At 35.1% G+C, this 21,059-nt stretch overlaps 2 protein-coding genes across 4 annotated transcripts; both read left to right on the top strand.

The window, feature by feature from the left end:
* Positions 1-5,160: 5,160 nt before the first annotated feature.
* On the top strand, positions 5,161-5,758 carry LOC120072104 (secreted RxLR effector protein 161-like). The gene is made up of 2 exons (XM_039024517.1): positions 5,161-5,556; positions 5,657-5,758. The coding sequence occupies exons 1-2, from the start codon at positions 5,161-5,163 to the stop codon at positions 5,756-5,758; spliced, it is 498 nt and encodes a 165-aa protein (XP_038880445.1).
* A 1,701-nt stretch (positions 5,759-7,459) lies between these two features.
* Positions 7,460-17,145, top strand: LOC120071413 (vacuolar protein 8). 3 transcript variants are annotated; one of them, XM_039023686.1, is made up of 12 exons: positions 7,460-8,022; positions 8,671-9,390; positions 9,975-10,070; positions 10,154-10,237; positions 10,395-10,629; positions 10,712-10,872; positions 12,561-12,839; positions 12,930-13,103; positions 13,545-13,603; positions 15,417-15,628; positions 16,246-16,351; positions 16,793-17,145. In XM_039023686.1, the coding sequence occupies exons 1-8, from the start codon at positions 7,690-7,692 to the stop codon at positions 12,987-12,989; spliced, it is 1,968 nt and encodes a 655-aa protein (XP_038879614.1). In that variant the 5' UTR covers positions 7,460-7,689; the 3' UTR covers positions 12,990-13,103; positions 13,545-13,603; positions 15,417-15,628; positions 16,246-16,351; positions 16,793-17,145. The 3 variants fall into 3 exon arrangements, with proteins under 3 accessions (XP_038879614.1, XP_038879613.1, XP_038879612.1); XM_039023685.1 differs by having other exon boundaries at positions 16,228-16,351; XM_039023684.1 differs by lacking the exons at positions 15,417-15,628; positions 16,246-16,351; positions 16,793-17,145 and having other exon boundaries at positions 13,545-14,252.
* Positions 17,146-21,059: the final 3,914 nt, after the last annotated feature.

Raw genomic sequence — 21,059 nt, 5'->3', positions numbered from 1 at the left:
AGAGAGGTGGGATGAAATACTTATCTGCGTCCAGTTCATTTTAATCTATACCACATAAACTCAAATCTAAACTAGAAATGAACCAAGAACAACTACTGAGCCAACATTATTTAGGTTGTTTCAAACCCAATGAACGCTACCCTTTCCATTTGATCCACCTCCCTACTCGTAAGTTTGTATTGGTTTCATCGATACGCTCTTGGGATGGACATTACCATCAATTTGCTGAAGTTTGAAAATCGCCTTGGCTTCATTTTCATGCTAAGAAGAAGAAGAAGAAGAAGAAGAAGAAGAAGAAGAAGAAGAAGAAGAAGAAGAAGAAGAAGAAGGATAAGTGGGAAGAGAAAGGATAGGATAGGAGAGGGACATTTTTATAAGAAAAAGGATAAGTATGTCCTTTTCCTTTCATTTCTTAAATCATGATGAAGTAGATGCAATATGCATTTTCAAGATTATCCCATTAAAGTTTCTCTTCCTCCTTATGACAATGAGTAATAAGCTCATTTAGGGTCCATTTTTTCTTTTGATTGTTATAACGCAACCTAAAATGACTATATTGTGCAGTAGAGTTCAAAATTAAATGCACAAGAAAGGCTTCAGAAACATCCAACTTAAGGGCCTTTAATTTCGATGCAACATCAATAATTAGTAATATGTATTCCCTAATATTTTCTAAGATAGGTTCACACCTTACCTTTTTCTTCACTCGACAACATTTACCCTCTCTCTATCTTTTATTTTTTAAAATCATTTTTAGCTCTCTTTTTCGTCTTCCTCTCCCACTGTCTCATTTTCTCTCTTGTTTTTCGTCTCCTACACTCTCGCTTTCCCTTTTCCTCTCTCCCACTCCCCCTTCCCCTCTCGCTTTTCCATAATTTTTTCAAACAAACTCTCTCTATTCTCTCAATTTCAGAAAAAACTACAACACACGACTCTCTCTTTGAAAAAAAATTCGTGAAGTTTAGGCTTCCAATATCGATTTTGTTATTACAGAAAGATGAAAACAACTTGAAGGTTGTTATAAATCAGTTATATACAAGCTGCCTTTATATACATTTTGTAACTACATGTAAATGTAAGAGAGAAAAAAAATACAGAGTGTTCAAGAAAGGCTAACAACTTATCTTGTATCAATCTTGTAACCCCCTAATAAAAATTCCCATCAGCTTCTCCGTGGATGTAGGCTATCCTTGGCCGAACCACGTAAATCATCGTGTTCATCTTCTTCATCGATCTTCTTTGTTCTATCGTTTACCATTTAGCCATCGATCGTTTACCTCAACACCTCTATCGTGTAGACCATCGTCTAGACGATCTTTAGTAAAGTCTTCATCGTCTAGCCGACTCTCTTATCGTCTAGAAGACTCCTTGCTTTACCTCCAATCGGCTAAACGATAGCAGCCTCATCGTCCAGGCGATTTTCGGCAGCATCTCCCTCAGGTTCTCTTTTTCTTCTCCGTTTTCTCTGTAATAAAGAAAAGATAAGAATAGTCATTTGAGTTCTACAAAAAATTCAGAAGTGCTTATCTCTAATCACAGCCATCAAGGTGTAGGGTGGAGATTTTCTTCACACGGATTGTGCTTTCAGTACACTGATTTATGTTTGTGTTTTCAACTAAAGTGGTATCCGGTATTCAGTATAGGGCCTGGGTTTCTTTAGGCCCAAAAGATCATCTTTAGTTTAATAGTGTAGTGTGTTATCGGCCCATTATAAGCATATCAAGCCCAACAAGTGGTATCAAAGCCTGCAAGAAAACTTCAAGATTAGTCAAAATTCTAAACAAGCAAAATCTTGGAGCATTTCAGATAGAATTTGAATCAAATATGGCAGTAGCAAGGTATGACATTGAAAAATTCGATGGGAAAGGAGACTTTGGCTTGTGGAAAGCCAAGATCAAGGCCATCTTGGGACACAAAGGGCATATAAGGCCCTAGACGATCCAACCAAGCTGCCAATCACTGCAACTGAAGAAGAAAAAGCGAATATGGAGCTAATTACTCATGGAACACTGGTTTTAAATTTGTCTGACAGTGTCCTAAGGCAAGTGATCGACCAAGAGACAGCTTTTAAGATGTGGAGCAAGTTGAATGAGCTTTATGAGACTAAGAATATGCCCAACAAACTTTTCCTAAGGGAAAGGTTTTTTACCTTCAAGATGAGTGCTTCTAAATCCTTGACAGAGAATCTAGATGATTTCAAAAGGATAACTATTGAATTCAAGACTCAAGGAGAAGAGATTGGGGTAGATAATGAACCTTTGTGCTTCTCAACTCATTGCCGGATTCCTACAAAGATGTGAAGACTGCCTTAAAATATGGGAGATATTCCCTAACTACTGATATTATCATTTCAGCTTTTAAAATCAGAGAAATGAAGCTCATAACTAGCAAGGAAGACAAGCCTAGTGTAGAGGGCTTATTTGTCAAAGGTAAGTCAAAACAGAACAATAAGGAAAAAGGAAAACAAAGCTCAATAGAAGAGGGGAAAGAAAAATCCAAGGTTAGATGTAAATATTGTAAAAAAAACTTGGACATCTAATCAAGGATTGCAGAACTTTGAAGTGGAAGAATGAGCAGAAAAACAAGCAACCACAACCTAACAGAAAGTCCAACCTAATCAGTTAGGTGAAGCCTCAGTTTGTGACGCTTACTTCTATTCAGATGCTTTGGCTACCTCTAATTGGAAGGCAGAAGAAGAAGCTAATAAGAACCTAAATTGGGTTATAGATTCAGAGTTTTCTTTCCACATGACACCCGAGTACCTATAGAGAGTTGGATGAAGGGCCTGTCTATATGGGTAATAATAACTCATGTTCGTTGTTGGGATTGGCTCAGTCTCCCTAAAACTTGAAGATGGAACAGTCAAGCTATTGAGGATTGTCAGACATGTGCCTAAGCTGAAGAGAAATCTAATTTCACTAGGCATGCTTGATTCTATTGGCTGTGAATACAGAGGTAAGGAAGGTTACTGTGAAGTCTTGAAGAACAGTAAGCCTATCCTCAGAGGGGTGAAGATTAATGGTGTGTATGTTGTTCAAGGAGTTCAGAAAATTCACTCAGTTTTGATTATGACTCAAAACCAACCTACTGAAGAAGATATTTGGCACAAAAGACTCTCACATATTAGTGCCAAAGGTCTACAAGCTCTTGGCAGTCAAGGAATTTTACCTAAGGGAGTTCATCAGAGCCTATCCTTTTGTGAACTTTGTGTGATAGGGAAGGCTACTAGGCAGAGTTCTGTGTAGGCTCAGCACACAACCAAGGCCATCCTTGACTATGTGATTTCGGACCTATGGGGTCCTTCACCTTTCCAGTCTTTAAATGGAGTCAGGTATTTCTTAACCTTTGTTGATGACTATTCTAGAAAGAGTTGGTTCTATTTCCTTAAATCTAAGGATTTAGTTTTTGAAAAGTTTAAAGAATGGAAGATTATGGTTGAAAAATTATCTAATTGTCAAATTAAGTGTCTAAGAACTGATAATGGGCTTGAGTACTGTGCAGAGGAGTTTAATGTTTTTTGTAGACAACATGGTATTACTAGACACAAGACAGTTAGGTATACACCTCAACAAAATGGGGTGGCAGAGAGATTGAACAGAACTATAATGGAGAGAGTAAGAAGCCTATTGTCAGATGCTATACTTCCTGAGAAATTTTGGGCAGAAGCAGCCTCATACATTGTCTATACACTAAACAGATGCCCCCATGCATCTCTCAACCTTCTAACCCCTGAAGAAAGGTGGATCAAACAACGTTCTAGCCTAAATAACCTAAGGGTGTTTGGTTGAACTGGCTTTGTTCATCAGAGTAAAGGGAAATTAGTTGCTAGAACTATGAAGTGTATGTTTTTGGGCTTCACAGAAGGTGTTAAGGGGTTTAGAATGTGGCACCCTACAGAGAAGAGATGTATCACCAACAGAGATGTTGTTTTTAGGGAGGATGAAATGTATACGCAGAGATCTAATTCTAATGTTACAGCTCCTCAAGTGAAAAATGATAAAATTGAGGTGGAGCAAGTTCTTATCCCTAGTTCTGATCCTTCAAGCTCTGAATCACCTTTTGATCAACTACCTCATCTTAAAGAAGAAGTAGAAGATGCCATTACTGATCCTGAGCAAGAAGAACCAGATTTGAGGGGATGCAACCTAGCTAGAGATAGACAGAGAAGAACTATAGTGCCACCTTCAAGGTATGAAGACTACTTAGCTTTGAATGCTTCTTATTTATCTAATGATTCAGAACCCTCAACCTCTGAAGAAGCAGTGAGTTATCCTAAAGCTAAGTTGTGGATAGAAGCAATGACTGAAGAAGTTGATTCACTAGTAAGAAACAACACTTGGGAGTTGACACCTTTGCCAAAAGGATGCAAGCCAATTGCATCCAAATGGGTGAAAAATTGAAGGAAGGTTTCCCTAATGATCAAAGACCTAGATATAAAGCTAGGTTGGTTGTTAAAGGTTTTACACAGAGGCCGGGTGTTGATTTCAATGAGCTATTTTCTCCAGTGGTCAAGTAGACTTCTATCAGATTGTTGTTGTCTATTGTGGCTCAGAATAACCTGGAGTTGGAGTAACTTGATGTTAAAACAACTTTTCTACATGGCTTCCTAGAGGAAGTTATCTATATGAGCCAACCTAAGGGGTATGAGGTCAGAGGGAAAGAAGACTATGTATGCCTACTTAAAAAATCTATCTACGACCTTAAACAGTCCCCTAGATGTTGGAACAGAAGATTTAGTGATTTTGTACAGAAGAATGGCTTTTATAAAAACTCTTATGACAGTTGCGTTTACATAAACACAGATACCTATACTCATCTTATCTACTTGTTACTATATGTGAATGACATGCTTTTATCAGGAGCAACTATGAAATAGTTAAATAAAGTAAAAGATTTACTTAACTCAGAATTCGAAATGAAAGACATGGGCAATGCAACAAGAATACTAGGCATTGGCATTATTAGAAACAGAAAAGCAAGTATTCTAAGCATTAATCAATCACAGTATTGCCAGAAATTGTTAAAGAAGTATCACATGACAGAGGCCAAATCAGTATAGCTAACCATTTCAAACTCTCAACTAAAGAATCTGACATTGAACATTAGAAGGTAATGTCAACAATCCCCTATTGCCAAGTTGTGGAAAGCTTAATGTATCTAATGGTGTCTACAAGACCTGATATTGCCTATGCTACTAGTCTGGTGAGTAGATATATGGCTAATCTGGGTAAAAGGCACTGGAAGACAACTAAATGGATAATGAGGTATCTTAAGGGTACTTCTAATTCTAAACTAATGTACCAACAGCTTCCAAACAGTAAACCAGAGCCGATTGGGTATGTTAACTCTGACTATGTTGGAGATCTAGACAAAAGAAGATCCTTATCAGGGTATATCTTCCTATATGGAAGGTATGTCCTAAGCTGGAAGGCTACTTTACAATCAGTAGTAGCCCTTTCTACTACTGAGGCAGAGTTTATTGCCCTTTCAGAGGCAGTAAAGGAAGGTCTATGGCTAAAGGGTCTCCTATGTGATCTCGGGATTAAAAAAAATATAGTAAATTTTTTTTGTGACAATCAGAGCACCATACATTTATCTAAGCAACCATAATAGAACTAAACATATTGATGTTAAATATCATTTCATTCAAGAACAGATAGAAGAAAAACAAGTTGAAGTTCTGAAATTACATACCTCAGAGAATGCCTTCGACATGTTGACAAAGACCTACTCAGCTCAAACTTCAGAAGTACCTTGATAGTATAGTGTTTAAGCTGAGAGACAAAGGTTAAAGAAGAAGACAGTCAGTTCAGAGAAGCTGAAGAAACATTTGAAGTTTATTTCAAGGTGGAGATTGTTATTACAGAAAGATGAAAACAACTTCAAGGTTGTTATAAATCAGTTACATACAAGTTGCCTTTATATACATTTTGTAACTACATGTAAATGTAAGAGAGAGAAAAAAATACAGAGTGTTCAAGAAAGGCTAACAACTTAACTTGCATCAATCTTGTAACCCCCTAATAAAAATTCCCATCAGCTTCTTCGTGGACGTAGGCTATCTTTGGCCGAACCACGTAAATCATTGTGTTCATCTTCTTCATCGATCTTCTTTGTTATATCGTTTACCATTTAGCCATCGATCGTTTACCTCAGCACCTCTATCTGTAGACCATCGTCGACTTCGAACCCCATCGTTTAGACGATCTTTAGTAAAGTCTTCATCGTTTAGACGACTCTTCCTTTACCGTCTAGACAACTCCTTGCTTTACCTCAAATCGGCTAAACGATAGCAGCCTCATCGTCCAGGCGATTTCCAACAACATCTCCCTCAGGTTCTCTTATTTTTTTCTCTCCGTTTTCTTTGCAACAAATAAAAGATAGGAATAGTCATTTGAGTTCTACAAAAACTTTAGAAGTGCTTATCTCTAATCACAGCCGTCAAGGTGTAGGGTGGAGATTTTCTTCACACGGATTGTGCTTTCAGCACACTGATTTGTATTTGTGTTTTCAACTAAGGTGGTATTTGGTATTCAGTATAGAGCCTGGGTTTCTTTAAGCCCAAAAGATCATCTTTAGTTTAATAGTGTAGTGTGTTATCAACCCATTATAAGCATATCAAGCCTAACAGATTCTGAGGTCTGGTTGATCTGTAATTTCATCGATCAATTTCTTTCTTGCTTTCTAACCTATTCTTGCTCATGTTTGATCTCACTCTCGCTCACGCTTGATCTTGCTTTCACCCATACATGATTTTGTTCTCGCTCATGCCTTACTTTATATATCAAATTCGAGTTCCAACTAATCTTTGATTTCATTGATCAATTCATTTCACTCTCCATCTCATTCTCGCTCATGTTTGATCTCGTTATCACTCTCACTCATGCCTTTTATCTCTCTTTCTCCAACTCTTCTTACTCTTTGGCCAAAATCATACAATTTGGATACTTCTAGTTTCAGACCAAGATTATCGTTCTTTCAAAAAAAAAAAAAAATTTATTGATAATATAGATTTTGTGTAATTAAATATTTTCTTTATATATAAACATCTAAAATTTTAATTACTAAATAAAATAAAAAATGAAACAGTACAAAAAACAAAAAGGTCAACAAGACATAAAAAGATTAATTATAAATATAAAAGGACATTCTAGTAATCACTCAAATTTCATTTTCGTGAAAAGTAAACACCATCGTTTCTAATTGCTATTCGACTTATTCTCATTGCACGTTGCAACCCATTCATTCCCTTTACAATCTAATACAATTACAATTGCACCCTAAATTCCAAACGTATGGATAAACAATGTCTAAGTTGAATTGTTTTCTTTAGTTTCTCATCTACTTTTCTTATCTTGTTTTCATCGTGCTAGCAATTTGAATAAAAATACCATGTATATAATGTATAGAAGATACATACATACTGGTCACATACTTTTCAAATAGTACTTATATTTAGAATGGTAGAATGGTTTTCATAAAAATACACATTATCAAAGTATTGGTGTTTGTTTTGCTTTTGAACCATCAAATTATTGGAAGATCCAAAAAAAAAGAAAAAAAATTTTCCTTTTCCCCTAAAAAACTCCATTGAAGGTTGTGTTGTAGCTCTCAAAGGTGTGAAGGGTTCTCTCTCTGCTGTGGCCTCGATGCCATTCCCATCCCAGTAGCTCTCTCAGTACTGGGACCATGCCAACCTCAGCTTCTTCTGCGATTCCCAAGCCCTCCTCCGACCTCATCGCCCGATTGACTGCCGCCGACGCCGCCGTTAAGCTCAAGGCATTGAGAGATATCAAGAATCAGATCATCGGAAACCGCACTAAGAAGCTTTCCTTCATCAAGCTCGGCGTTGTCCCCCACGTTGCTGCAATTCTTTCCTCCACTTCTGACCCCAACATTCTCGTTCAGTCCGCTGCTGTTCTTGGCAGCTTTGCCTGCGGCGTCGACGCTGGTGTCTCCGCCGTTCTCGATGCTGGAGCCTTCCCTCGACTGCTTCGATTGCTTTCCGATCCCGACCCCAAGGTTCTTCTTCCCTCTCTTTTTCTCTTCTTCTTTCTAGCAATTTTGCTTCAATTTGGGAATTGCATTTCTCAGGAAATTGAGGAGTCTTTTATTGTTGGTCTGTTGCAATTCGCGTTTATGAGCTTACTTTCTGGTTATAAGTGCTCGAGTTGTATTTTAACTAGTTGATTAAAGATTCCAGAAATTTTGTGGCTTAGTTTTAAGTTGCATTTCTGTGGTGTCGATCTGTTCATCTTCTAATCTTCTCTATTATGGCCTCTTCGAACTACAAGAAATGGTCGGCTAATATGAAAAAGAAGATCTCCTTGGAACTGGACTAGTTTTTCGAGTGTGGGAAGAATAGCTCCTATTTCTACTTATAATAATCTTTTTTGGTTTGGCTAGCAGATTCCTTAAATACACTTTTAGAACTACCATCTTTTAGAAGGGGAAAAGAAGCAAAAAAAGGAGTTTATTCCTTTCAAAATTTTTCCAATTTTACCTTTCTTTTTATATTTATTCCTTCAAAATTCTTCAAAAATTTTCAAGTATTTTTCGTGTACATAATGCAACCTTTTGCGGTTGTCTTCTTCTTCTTCTTCTTTGTTTTTCGCCTTACTTTTCAATCATAATGTGAACTTTGTTGGGTGTATTTTTTCTGTTTCTTAGGTTGTGGATGCAGGAGCTCGATCATTAAGAATGATTTATCAATCAAAGTTGGCTCCTAAGCACGATTTCCTTCAGCAGGAAAACACCAAATTTCTTCTTTCATTATTGAATAGTCAAAATGAGAATGTGACTGGACTTGGGGCAAGTATCATTGTTCACTCATGTGAGACAATTGCAGAGCAAAAGGCATTGTATGATGGTGGAGTTCTAGAGAAGCTGATTGATCTTCTTGATGGTTCTCTAAGTCAAAGGGATGCTAGTTTAGAGTCGATTGCAACAATATTTAAAAATAATGTTGAAGCGATAGCGAAATTCATGCAATCTGGTAGAGAAGATTGGCTGAGTTATATAATTGAATTGATGAAGGACAGAAATCCCAAGACTAGATTGCTAGCCTGCGTATGCTTGATCGTTATAAGGAATTCGTCGTCTTGTTATCTGCAAGACATAGGAATCAAAATGAAATTGATACATAGTTTGCTTGAGCTTCTTGACAGTCCAGATCAAGTTGGAGATGAAGCTTCCTTCGTTTTTTCGACTTTAATTGCAGAGAAGGAGGAGCTACAAAAACTTGCTTTTGAGGCAAATGCAATTGATAAGTTGTACAATCACTTGCATAAGGATCAGTTAAGTCCCAGACGTTTTCAAGGATTGTTGCTGGCATTTTCTCATCTGTGCTCAAAGTTGGAGAGCTGTAGGTCTAGATTTCTCTCTTTGCAGGTTTGCTTCTTATTGTGATTGTATCAACTTATTTTTTATGAAGCTAACTTATTGGTTTTTGTTTGAAACATTTAGCAAGTACTTGTATTTAACTCATGTTTCACTAAGTCAACATGGCCAGGTAACTAAATTGACATCTAAAGTTGTCTGCTTGTCTATCTGAATCTCTCGATGGTTATTTCTGACCTAAGTTCATACTAATCCTTACTGTATATATATATTGTAATAAAAAAAAATCACTGTTTGACAAAGGTGTCCTGTTATCTGTTTCTCAGTCCTCAAAATTTTCCAATGAAAAAAGTTAAATTATACCAGCTGGTTCATTCCAATTGGATTGAAGAAAAAATGGAAAAATTAAGAAAATTAAAAAATAAATTAAAAAAAAAGGAAAAGAAGGAAGAAGAAGCAACACGTTGTGTAAATATATTAATTGTAGTGGGGACTCAAAATTTTCTTTCTTTATTTTACCGTTTGATACTTTAACTGAGCTGCCGACCGATAGAGGTTAACAAATCTGAAATTTGTTTAAATTTAACTTACTAAGGTTTATGGATTTTATTTATTTGCTTATAATCTTGACCTAGGTAATGAACATAGTGATTGATGCCATAAAACATGAAAGTGGCGACATACGTATTGCAGCTTGCACTTGCTTGAGAAGTGTCTCTCGATCAATCAAGGTGTGTAATGTTGTATTAATATTAGCTTTTCTAATGTTCATAGTCTTTTTCCCTTCCCTGCTTTTTAAGAGCATCCTATTCAGAATTCGAGTGCAGGTTACTTTATGAATGAAGCAGTTGTCCTTCCCTTAGTTCGGCTATTACACGATCCTTCAAATGATATTCAGGTATACCTATTATCTTACTAATTCAAGTTTCCAAATAGTCAGAATCTTCCTACCTTTTGAGTCATTGAATGTTCAGATTGAAAGAGGTTGTTTGGAAAAACTTCTTAAGTTATTTTTGCTTTTGTGTAATAGCTATCATTTCATACTCTTTAACCAGCTTGCAGCACTTGGTGCTATTAGCAACATAGTGGTTGAATTTTCAACAAAGAGGTCGATATTTATAGGATGTGGAGGTGTGAAAGAGCTGGTTCGATTATCAAAGTCTATGGACTTGGACATAAGGCTTAATGCATTGTGGGCTTTAAGGAATTTAATGTTCCTCGCAAACATTATGTGTAAAGAAGCAATCTTCATGGAGTTAACAGCTTCCTTGTTAGCCAGCCTTGTTTGCGGTACTGTCAAGTTCTGTTTTCCATCCTTATGGTTGAGTATATTTTGTGTTTAATCATTGTTGCATCACATGTTTATGTTCAGATCCCGAGCCTTCCATACAGGAGCATGCTATGGCTCTCGTGCGCAATCTTATCGATGGATGTGAGGATTCAATTGAGTATGTGTTTGCCGAAGATGGCATCGTATTGAATACTATTGGCCGTCAATTGCAAAATATTTCAATGGATGAAATTGGAGTCCAGGTTAGTTTAATTTTATTTTTAACTTTTGAATATGCTGTAGGCTCAAAAGGAAAGTTTTATTTTGGAGAAAAAAAAATCCTAGAAATGATTGCAAAACAGTCTATTTCTAAGAAAGAGCCCGACTTTACAAAGTGGTATTAATTACCAACTTACAAATAATAACTTGGCAACTTTGTGCGCAGCTCAATAATGGCTAATAACTGCCATGTTGATTGAACATACAGTAACTTTGTTATCTAAAGACAATAGGCACACAAACTGATTAAACATGCTACGTTGAAGCATTTATGTTTCCCGTCCTGGAAGATCTCATAAGTAGGTCTGATACTATGCAATACTATCTTCCATAGAATTAGAGACTGACAAACTAGAGAAATATTTCCATTTTTAAGGTCACGAGGATCTTTTAACTGGTCTTTAGGATTCTGTTTATGTTTTTTTTGTTTGTTTATAATATCATTCGTCAATGGAATTATTTTCATGTTAAAAAAACCTCCCTTGGGACAGAAGAATGGGAAAGACGAATCCGATTCTGTTCTATCGATAAAGGAATTTTTTTCTACTTCCTTTAGTACGTGCGCGATCATGTCAGATGCTTGCTTCCTTCTGTCGGCTCTGGGTCTCTTGGGGAATTCACTTCCACTCCCGTAAGACAGTAGGCTATCTTCTTACCGAGCGGGAAAGGGTTTTAATAAATTATCTTACTTGCAGAGAAAAGAACTATAAATGCTCTTGCGGTAGTCTTGATCAAAACTCAAGTGACCTTTCATCTTGCAGGACCAACGCTCTATGTTTTTCAGATCCTTCTGCACTCACTTTGTGTTTATTCTTTCTTTTGAAATATATTCTTTTGCGCAGCATTAGTCTTTTCAGACTGCTGTTCAAATCTCTTTTCAGCTTCCGCCTTTTTTCAAAACAGCAAACAAAGATAAAAATGGAAAAATTCTGAGTTAAAACTCAAATTATCACTATAGCTAAGGAAAGATAAAGAAAATCACATCTTTGCCTGCTTGTGCTGTAAGCCTGTGGCTTGTATCTTGAGCAAATGACTTGCTTCTTTTTTTTTTTTTTTTTTTTTTTCCCCCCTCCTCTCACTTCCTTTGAGAAAAAAAAAATGAAAGATGGTTGAGCAAATGACCTTGAGAAATTAGCCAAATGAAGAACTGTCAACTTTCCATAGGAGTCTCAACACTCTTCCTCACTTGGCTTTGTGACATTTGTCTAGAATTTCTGTTTTTTACATGTCTACCTTAGTCTTAGAAAGCTGACATTAAACATGGAAGGAAAATTTTGAAATTTCTTAAGGGAGCCAATATTGATGGGAAGGCTAAAAATGATGGTGGATTTCTTTCATAGGATGATAGGAATAAAAAATTAGACACAGCTGAAGTTCTGCAGGTGCATATATGTTACTCAAATGTTAAAAATGCATTTAAAGAAACCATTATTTCTAAGAAAGGCTCCATCTGATGGATAATGTCCATGTCTGTCCAATGAACAATTAAGTTTCAGCAGATTCATTTTCAATGATCCTTTAGGATTTTTTTATGACTATAAAATCTGTATTGAGTATATCAATGAGAACTATCAAGTAAACCATATCAGAAAGGACTAGAGACTAGAGAGGTTAGAGAAGAAAATGATATGCTTCATGCAGTTGAATAATTACTGAATTATGACTGATGCAGGGAATGTATGTACTTTGCAATGTTGCAAGTGGAAATGAGTTTCATAAGGAAGGGGTAATGAAACAACTATTTCCACGAGGAGATGATGTGATCCACTCGTTTGTGGTGAAGTTTTTGCAGAGTGACAACAGTCAACTTCGAATTGCTGCTGTCTGGGCAATAATAAATCTTACTTTGCCTTCAAGTCCTCGTGCACTAGATCGCGTTACGAAGCTGCGGAATGCTGGTATTGTTTCTCAAATAAAGAATATGGTCAATGATCCGTGCCTGGATGTAAAGGTTATATCTATTTACCGTATAAGCCCATTTTCCCATCCTCCCTCTTCCCTCTATATATTATCTTAATACCAAGTCTTTTATCCTTTACAGCTCCGTGTGAGAACAGTGCTTGGACAGCTAATAGCTTTCGGTGATGGTATTATGTTATAATTTTTCCCATCCTCAAAACCCAAGGGAAGAAGTACGCTGCTAGCAGTTTTGTTTTTCATCCACCTTTTCTGTAGGATATTGTTGAGCTTTTCATTGGCGGCTTTGATCCATCTGGTATGTTTGAATCTTTTTAGTTTGGGCCTGTTTGTCCCTTCCCAGATGCCCCGTTGAAATAAAGGCTACTTATTTTTTCATTGAGCAGTTTTGGCAGATGATAATCTACTTGTGAACTATACTTTAATTTTCAAATATCAAACTCTACTTTAATTTTCAAAAGTTGCTGGTGATTACGATAACGTTATCTTTAAAATAAACAAAATTTTCCTCCTAAAAAGACAATTTTTGAGTTCTCAATAGGTGAATCTTCTAATGTATCATTTTCTATACTTTCTTTTGTGAATTGTGATATATAACTTTATGGTTCTCTGTGTCTCTCCAAAGAGATTTGTCAACTTTGGGAAACCTAGATTTGCTTTGAAATATTTTATGAAAAAAGGGATGTAACATGCGCTCTAACATACCAAAATTTTGTTTCTGCTGTCATTGGCCTTGCAGGAACATGAAAGCTTTTCTCATTTTCCAGTATATTCCACTGGCGGCTCTTGGCCTTACAGGTTATAAAAATCTTAATTTTTGGTTGCATACCAGCCTTTATTGGTGGAAATTTTGATCTCTCTCTCTCTCTCTCTCTCTCAAATTCTTCTTTTTCATTTTTTTTTTACTTTCCTTTTTGGTATCATATGGTCATATGATAGTTTGGCTTGAAAGTGTAATATAAGACTCGTAAATATTGCCTATAAAAAAATTTCATTATTCATCAGGTTAATCCCAATTGCTTTCTGTTTGGTGGGTTTAGAAATTAGAAGAATATAGGCAACAAATTGTCCCTTCCATACCTGAAGCTTTGTTAAGGAAAAACACCGCAAACCAAATGAATGATTGTTTGGCCTAGTTAGACCTTTTCAGGGACAGCTCAAGCATCCAAGGAGAGTAATTCAATTTCTGCAGTTGTCTCCTTCAAACAGATGAGAAGGTCGAAGTAATTGCCGTTATGACATTGTCCAGATCTACTAATATACTTAATTTCCTCTTCATTTTTTTGTTCCCAATTTAATTTATGTGGATTCGCGATTATTGTTGACGAATATGATAAAGTACACACATCTGAGCACGCGTGCACACACACAAATCAGTCTTTTGAGCTGAAAATTATACCTGTTATTTTAGAACAGGTGTATAAATGAGCAAAAGCTTTGGAGTGTCTATTGTGGTGTTGATCCATATTTATCCCTCATGTATGTGGCTTTTTGGTAGCAGAACTATCATTATTCTGTGATCCAGAAGGAAGGGATGCACTACAGTCAACTAGATTGCTTGTATTGATATTAATGGTCGAACTAATTGTTTCCCAACTTTTTTGTTTATGAAGAGTACAAATGAAAGGGTGATAAGGCAGCAGAATTTAAGATGTGTTTAAATTTAGATTATTGGTGTTGATTGGGGTACAACATAATCTCTATCCTTCTCTGGTTGAATCCCCTCAATGGCTTGTTTGGAGTGTTGGATGGTTGATGAAATAGCAATGTGGAGGATTTGAAACTCCAACTTCAGTATACATGTCATATGTACACAACGATGGGGATTCTTTTGATCTTAAAGAATAGACAGTGGCATAAATTCCTTTTAACATTTCATTAATTTCAGTCATTGAACCCTATTTCTATCATTTTAGGGGCGTTTGGAATTTTGAGTTTAATGATTAAATTTGGAGTTTGGTTTAGACAGTTGATTAGTTTGTGGAGTTAAATGATTTGTCTGGAGTGTTGTGCATTTAATATAAATTTAGGAAGTCTATGTTTGAGATGCAAAGTTATTTAATATGGAACTTTAAAATGTGCTTATTTTTTTGCGACATTTTTTTTATGTAAACCATACCATTAGACTTATATTTGAATAAAAAGTTTCTATAATAACAAATTCAATTTCAAATTCTTACAATATTTGTTCCTTTTAATTTTGCAGTTCTGCTCAAATTTGATTTGGGATTGAACGTAATTGTATCAAGCTTTCTTACTTTGAGATCCATTTAGATGGTTTGAATTTGAATTTTACATTTTTTTTCAAAAGGTATTTGGGATACTATTTCGAATATGGTCAAATTTGATTTAAGGTCTACTTAGTTAGTCTTTGTATAATTTGATTTGGGATAAAAAAAAATTTAAATGTCCAAATTCAAATAAACAAATTTGAAATTTATCGAACATATTTTTAAAATTTAAATTTGATCAATTTGTTGATTATAATTGGAATCAAAATGAAATCTTGATAAGATTTCAAATTGATTAGTTTGTTTAAAATATATAGTTTTTATTTTAAAAAGTTTGTTTTCCAATATTAATATGTTTATTTTTTTTTTCGAAACATCAGAGGGAGAGAGGAAATATTCAAGTTTTGCTTGACAATGGCATAGGGAAAGAAGAGATGGTGTCCATGAAAATTGCGAATCCAATGGCAAAAGATCCATCCACTCTCATCATCCCAAAATATGGAGCACCACACAATTGCCCTTCACCTTTGCCAGGCTTTCTAATTAAACACGTTGCAGGCGATGCAACTCGGCAATCCTATGCGCAAAGTAGGTATGGGATGATTTTCTATTTGTTCTATTGACAACTAGTGAGAAGAAAGTGATTAGTTTTGGAGGATGTTTGAGGGTTTTTTTTTAAGTAGAAGTTTGAGTGTTCAATGATTAGCCCTAAGTATAGCCACACTCCTAATTAGTCGAACCTTTTTATTCGAGCTCACATATAAGCACTATGTCAGTTGAGCTACGCTCTTATTGACATGATATAATTAATTTAATTATATATGATATAATTACTATAATGTATTTGATACATTATAATACAAAATTTATTTGAGAGAAAATAAATATTTGAATATAAAAAATTAACCAAAATATTTATAAAATTAAATATTTTCAACAGTTTTACCATTTGAAATAATTTTCCTTTAAGGTAGTTATATATATATAATAGTTTTATCATAAATTAAAATTAATTTTTCAATTTTAGTTTTACTTTTGAATTATTGTGAGGTTTCCCTCCCCATTTTTCTCTCAATCCTTATAATGTGTAGGAGTGGGCATTCTAATTGATTTTTATTTTTTCCTTCTTCTTCTCTAGTTACAGAGAGATACATAATAGTTCTGATCTTCATCTCTTCTAATCTTTCTCAGTTTTCTTTTTCAAAATAGTCAGAGCACACACTCCTCCTAGATTCTCACCTAGAGAATACAGTGGTTTCTGTCGTGGTGGTATCTTTTAGTTCGAAGTGATTCCATTGAAGAACGATCTTTAAAGGTAAGGGTTTCTGAAACCCAAATTTGACTTCTTCTGCATTTTCTTCCAAGCATGTTGTTTTTAATTAGATACATAATTCTGTATGATTGCTGTGAAGTTATGATTCTATAAATTTTGGGTTTGGGTCCGATCCCGTGTTCCGCTCAAGGACCTTCGATGATTCCTACAATAGGTATCATTGCGGGGTTTTTTGGCCCAAATTTTTTCCAAAAATTCAGAATGATTTTATAGTTTAATGGTGGGATTTAACATTCTGTATATTTCATGTGATGGTTGTCTGTGAATGTTGTTTGCAATAATGGATGTTTTGGGATTGGGCATTTAGATTTAATTGCTTTTGTTTTACAATTTTTTTTTTTTTTTTGTAAGGGCCCATGTTTTGGGGCATTAAATCGTTATCGAGTCTATATTTTTATGTTGAGTCGTTCGTGATGATCCCAGTCAAGTTCTGGAGAAATCGAGGCGAATTTCGATGGCGTTTCGAAGGAGTACAGTGGGCAATTGTACTGTAGTGTCGCGACGTTCGATGCTACGGTCGATGATCTTCTCCATAGCGTTGCGATGCTAAGGCACGACGTCGCTTTGCTTTGAGAAGGAGAAGACGTGCAGTCCAGCTTCGGTTCGCGTGCGGTTCGTGGCTTGCTGGTCCAATTTGGTTCATGGGTTCTCCGATTCAAGTTGTTTGGGTTCCTTTGGACTGGTTTGTGGTCTGGTTCGAGCGATTCAAGGTCTGGTTCACCTGTTCAAATCAAATGGCTATTATCTTGTATGATTTATATTTTTAGTTATATGTCATAATGTATGTCATATGGTATTAAATCCTACCATAGGTTATGCATTTAATTTCATGCACAATTTATATTATAAGTTTTATAATATATATATTTGCATGATTTAATTTTATAGCATGCTCATGCGTCATATAGTATAAATATTATAATATATGTATGCATGCATTAATAACATATACATGCATAATTTATATTATAAGAGTTATAATATATAGTATGAATGTATGTTTGAAGTATGATATTAATTGGTTCATTACTATTGTATATAATTGTTATATATGTTAGTAATAAATTGAAATTGCATGAAGCATGTCACCACTTTAGGGTAATTTATAATCGTTATAAATTTACCTAAGTATGCTTTACATGCAATGTATGATTTTAATTTATTTCTTTTGCTTATAATAGTTATAACAAAAAGAAATTAGAAATTAAAATCAATAAATCATAATTGCATGTAAACCTTAGGTTAAAATTCATTTTTTAAAATAGTTTTAAAATATGAATCATATAAACCTAAGATCATTTTTCTAATGAGATTAAAAATTTAGTTTAATCTTTTAATCGGTTTAATAGGATTAAATTGGTTATGATTAAAAGATTAACATTGTAACAAATGTATCTATAAGAACCTTCTAAGGCTAGTTCTATCTAGGCTAGGATATTTAAGTTGACGAAAATGTTACACCCCTACCTAGGAACTTAACTGGAAAGATGAATTAGATAGATTTGTTACAAGCATGCAGTTATCGGTTAACGTTTGTTAAAGTGTTTAATAAACCTTAATAAAATATTGTTTAACTATCCAAAGAAAATGTTATTTTTGGGCAAATTAAACATCCACTTAGTTAAAATCAGTAGCCAGATTTTTCTAAGTTTATTAACCTTAGGTAAAACGCTCAGTGAGAGAAAAATGTGGTATATGATACTTCATTTTATCCTCTACATGTTTCAACCTAAAAGTTTACATCGTGAGTTCTATACTCGGCCTCGAGATACCTTGAGTGTACCCCTATGGATGGTGTTTGTATAGATCAATAACAAGGTGAATGGAGAGAGTGTTTATAGTAAGTGGAAGCAGGATGTGTGACAACACATCCTTTGGTCTTTCTCGTTCGTTTGAAGTAAATTCTCATGCACGACCTTGTGACACCTTGAGTGTCCCCCTACGGATATCATTTTTGCATGATGCTTTATTCAAACTCCAGAAATGGGTAAGGGTTTACTTTAGTTTTTGCCCCAATCAGTCTTTTCCTATAGTTGGCTCATTAGGGCGGAACTTCAGAATCTACAATGAGGGATTATACTTACAATAAATGTTAAGCGAGTTTAACAATTTTTGGACCGAACAATGGTAACTGATAATTACAATAACAAGAAGTTGTTCTGTCTATTGGTTGAGATTGTTTCATTTCAGTGAAGGGGCACCTGATCACCCTACGCTTTTGTCCTGTCTCACTAAAGTATCATTGTAAAATAGATGTCACTTGTCAATAAGAGCATGGCTAGTGTTCATACTATCAATCTCGTGGTTCGAGGTTCGATTCCTCCACCCCACATTTTAATTACAATACCTTTGCAAAAAAAAAAAAAAATGTCACTTAGGGTGCATTAGATTATTTTACTGAAATTGATTGGTTTTTCTAAATGGTTAAATGAAAATATACTAATATAAATAATTTGTATGGTTTCAACAAATTTATTCATAATGACTTCTGTGACTCTAAATTTACTTGTTGCCGACAAACTAACGGGCGATAATTACACAAGTTGAAAAAACACAATCAACACCATCTTAATCATTGATGAACTCCGATTTTTTCTAATGGAGGACTGTCCTTCCATTCCAGCTCCAAATGCTGCTTGCAATGTTCGAGAATCATACGAGCGATGGACATGGGTAAACGAGAAGGCCCGAGCGTACATCTTGGCAAGGCTTCTTGAAGTCTTGGCCAAGAAGCATGAGTTCATGCTCACGACCCATGAAATCATGGAGTCCTTGAGGGGAATGTTCGTACAACTGTCTGCACAACTCGGGCACAACACTCTCAAAGACATCTTCGATGCCCGTCTGCAAGAAGGGACATCTGTTAGAGAACATGTTTTCAACATGATGGTTTACTTTAATGTGGTGGATGAATGAGTCCATCATTGATGAAGGCAGTCAGGTTAGCTTTATCTTGGAAACTTTACCTAAAAGTTTTCTACAGTTTCGTAGCAATGCTGTTATGAATAGGATTGACTATAACCTGACTGTTGGGGTTGATGCCCTAAATTTTGTAGGGTCCTATAGTTTGTAATTGTGTTGTACAAATATTTTATTTATGTAATAAAATATATGATATTTTATTTCAAAATTAGTTGTATTAACCACAAACTAATAAACTAGCATCCAAGGTTATCTTGTAGCTTACACATGTAAGTAAAGATGTACGAGTGGATCATGTTTAAGTGATAACCCAAATGGTCTGTAGTAGATGGATAAGGTTGAATACCTTATCCTGGTGACACTACGAGTTTGCCCGCTTTGTAGATGTTACAATCGTTGTAAAGTGCTACAAATGATCTGATCCTAATCATTCATGTGGAGATATGTGAGAGAGGATATTCTATACAAAGAAGTTTGTATAAGACCGGACCACGAAATATTTAGTCTCATTAGATAACGTCGTTTATAATAGAGACTTACATTTCACCAAGATGACCATAGGTAACATGACCTGAATCTTGAATGAGTTATGAACTCCTACCTATGAAGGCGGTCCTTTGATTTGTATAAGTGAGAGTGGCCAGATTGTCAACTCAACAAACCTACCATTTTGGGGATTCGTCTGATTGAAGAGTTGGGAACATAGCTACACGAGAGAGAATTCACTCATTCCCCAATGTTAGGGTAAGTAGATAAATTGCTTCTTGATTACGGGGCTTGAATAATGTGACGCCACACCCTCTCCTGGCCCGAGAGGTGTTTGGTCATAGTTGGACTATGATTTATTATTCATTAAAGGTATTAGTGGTACTTAAGGAGTTAGATATAACTACATAGGCAAAACGGTAATTCTTGCATAACTGTACTTACGAGTAATTTGTGAAGGGTCATTGTACTGTTGATTGGTTATACCCAAGGACACAGAAACATATCTATAGTGCGAAGAGTGCAGCTGTCGATCTTTAGTGGAGTGACCGACAGTTAACGGATGGTGTTTAATTAATTATTCACGTACCATTGAAGCTTCAAGCTACAGATCCATGAGGTCCCCTCGATAGCTTAACGAGATTTAATGAGAATCAGTTTTTGGATTAATTTGAATTGTTCAAATTAATTGAGGTATTTAATTAATTATGTATGATATAATTAATTTAAATTTTAATTACATATGATATAATTACTATAATGTATTTGATACATTATAATATTAATGAGAGGAAATAAATATTTGAATATGATTCAAATACTAATTATATGAATTGAATTCATATTGTTAAACTTAATGTAAATTGTGATTTACATTAAATGTTATGGTGTGAGAAAGGAAACTATATGTTATATTGTATTTGATACAATATAGAAACTATAGGTTGTATGTTATTTTGATTAACATTATATATATATTAAATAAATAAATTTATTTATTTATTTTAGAACAACTAATTACGAGAGGGAGTTGTAACTCCCTCCACACCTTTTTCTTTCTTAGACGTGAGAGTGGGATGAAATTTTTTTCCCTCATTTGTGCAGTTTTTGAAACGATAGAAAGAGTCTTTCTCTCAACACATAAAGGTTATGTGAAAATCCCTATCTTTTTCCTCTTTCTCATATCTTCCTCTCCTAAAATAGTCAAAGCCCCACATCCTCTTGGATTCTTATCCAGAAAATACCAAGGTTACCTTCACGGTGGTGCCCATTTGGAGTACGA

This window comes from Benincasa hispida, chromosome 2 (genome assembly GCF_009727055.1).
Source record: "Benincasa hispida cultivar B227 chromosome 2, ASM972705v1, whole genome shotgun sequence".
NCBI classification, from domain to species: domain Eukaryota; kingdom Viridiplantae; phylum Streptophyta; class Magnoliopsida; order Cucurbitales; family Cucurbitaceae; genus Benincasa; species Benincasa hispida.
This window is presented reverse-complemented; position numbering and strand designations above follow the sequence as displayed.

Excerpts from the sequence above, each read along its gene's own strand:
- LOC120071413 (XM_039023686.1), top strand. The coding sequence starts at position 7,690 with ATGCCAACCTCAGCTTCTTCTGCGATTCCCAAGCCCTCCTCCGACCTC. Across the intron at positions 9,391-9,974 it reads CTAGATTTCTCTCTTTGCAG|GTAATGAACATAGTGATTGA; the intron begins GTTTGCTTCTTA and ends ATCTTGACCTAG. Across the intron at positions 10,238-10,394 it reads ATCCTTCAAATGATATTCAG|CTTGCAGCACTTGGTGCTAT; the intron begins GTATACCTATTA and ends CTCTTTAACCAG.
- LOC120072104 (XM_039024517.1), top strand. The coding sequence starts at position 5,161 with ATGGTGTCTACAAGACCTGATATTGCCTATGCTACTAGTCTGGTGAGT. Across the intron at positions 5,557-5,656 it reads TCGGGATTAAAAAAAATATA|ATAGAAGAAAAACAAGTTGA; the intron begins GTAAATTTTTTT and ends ATTCAAGAACAG.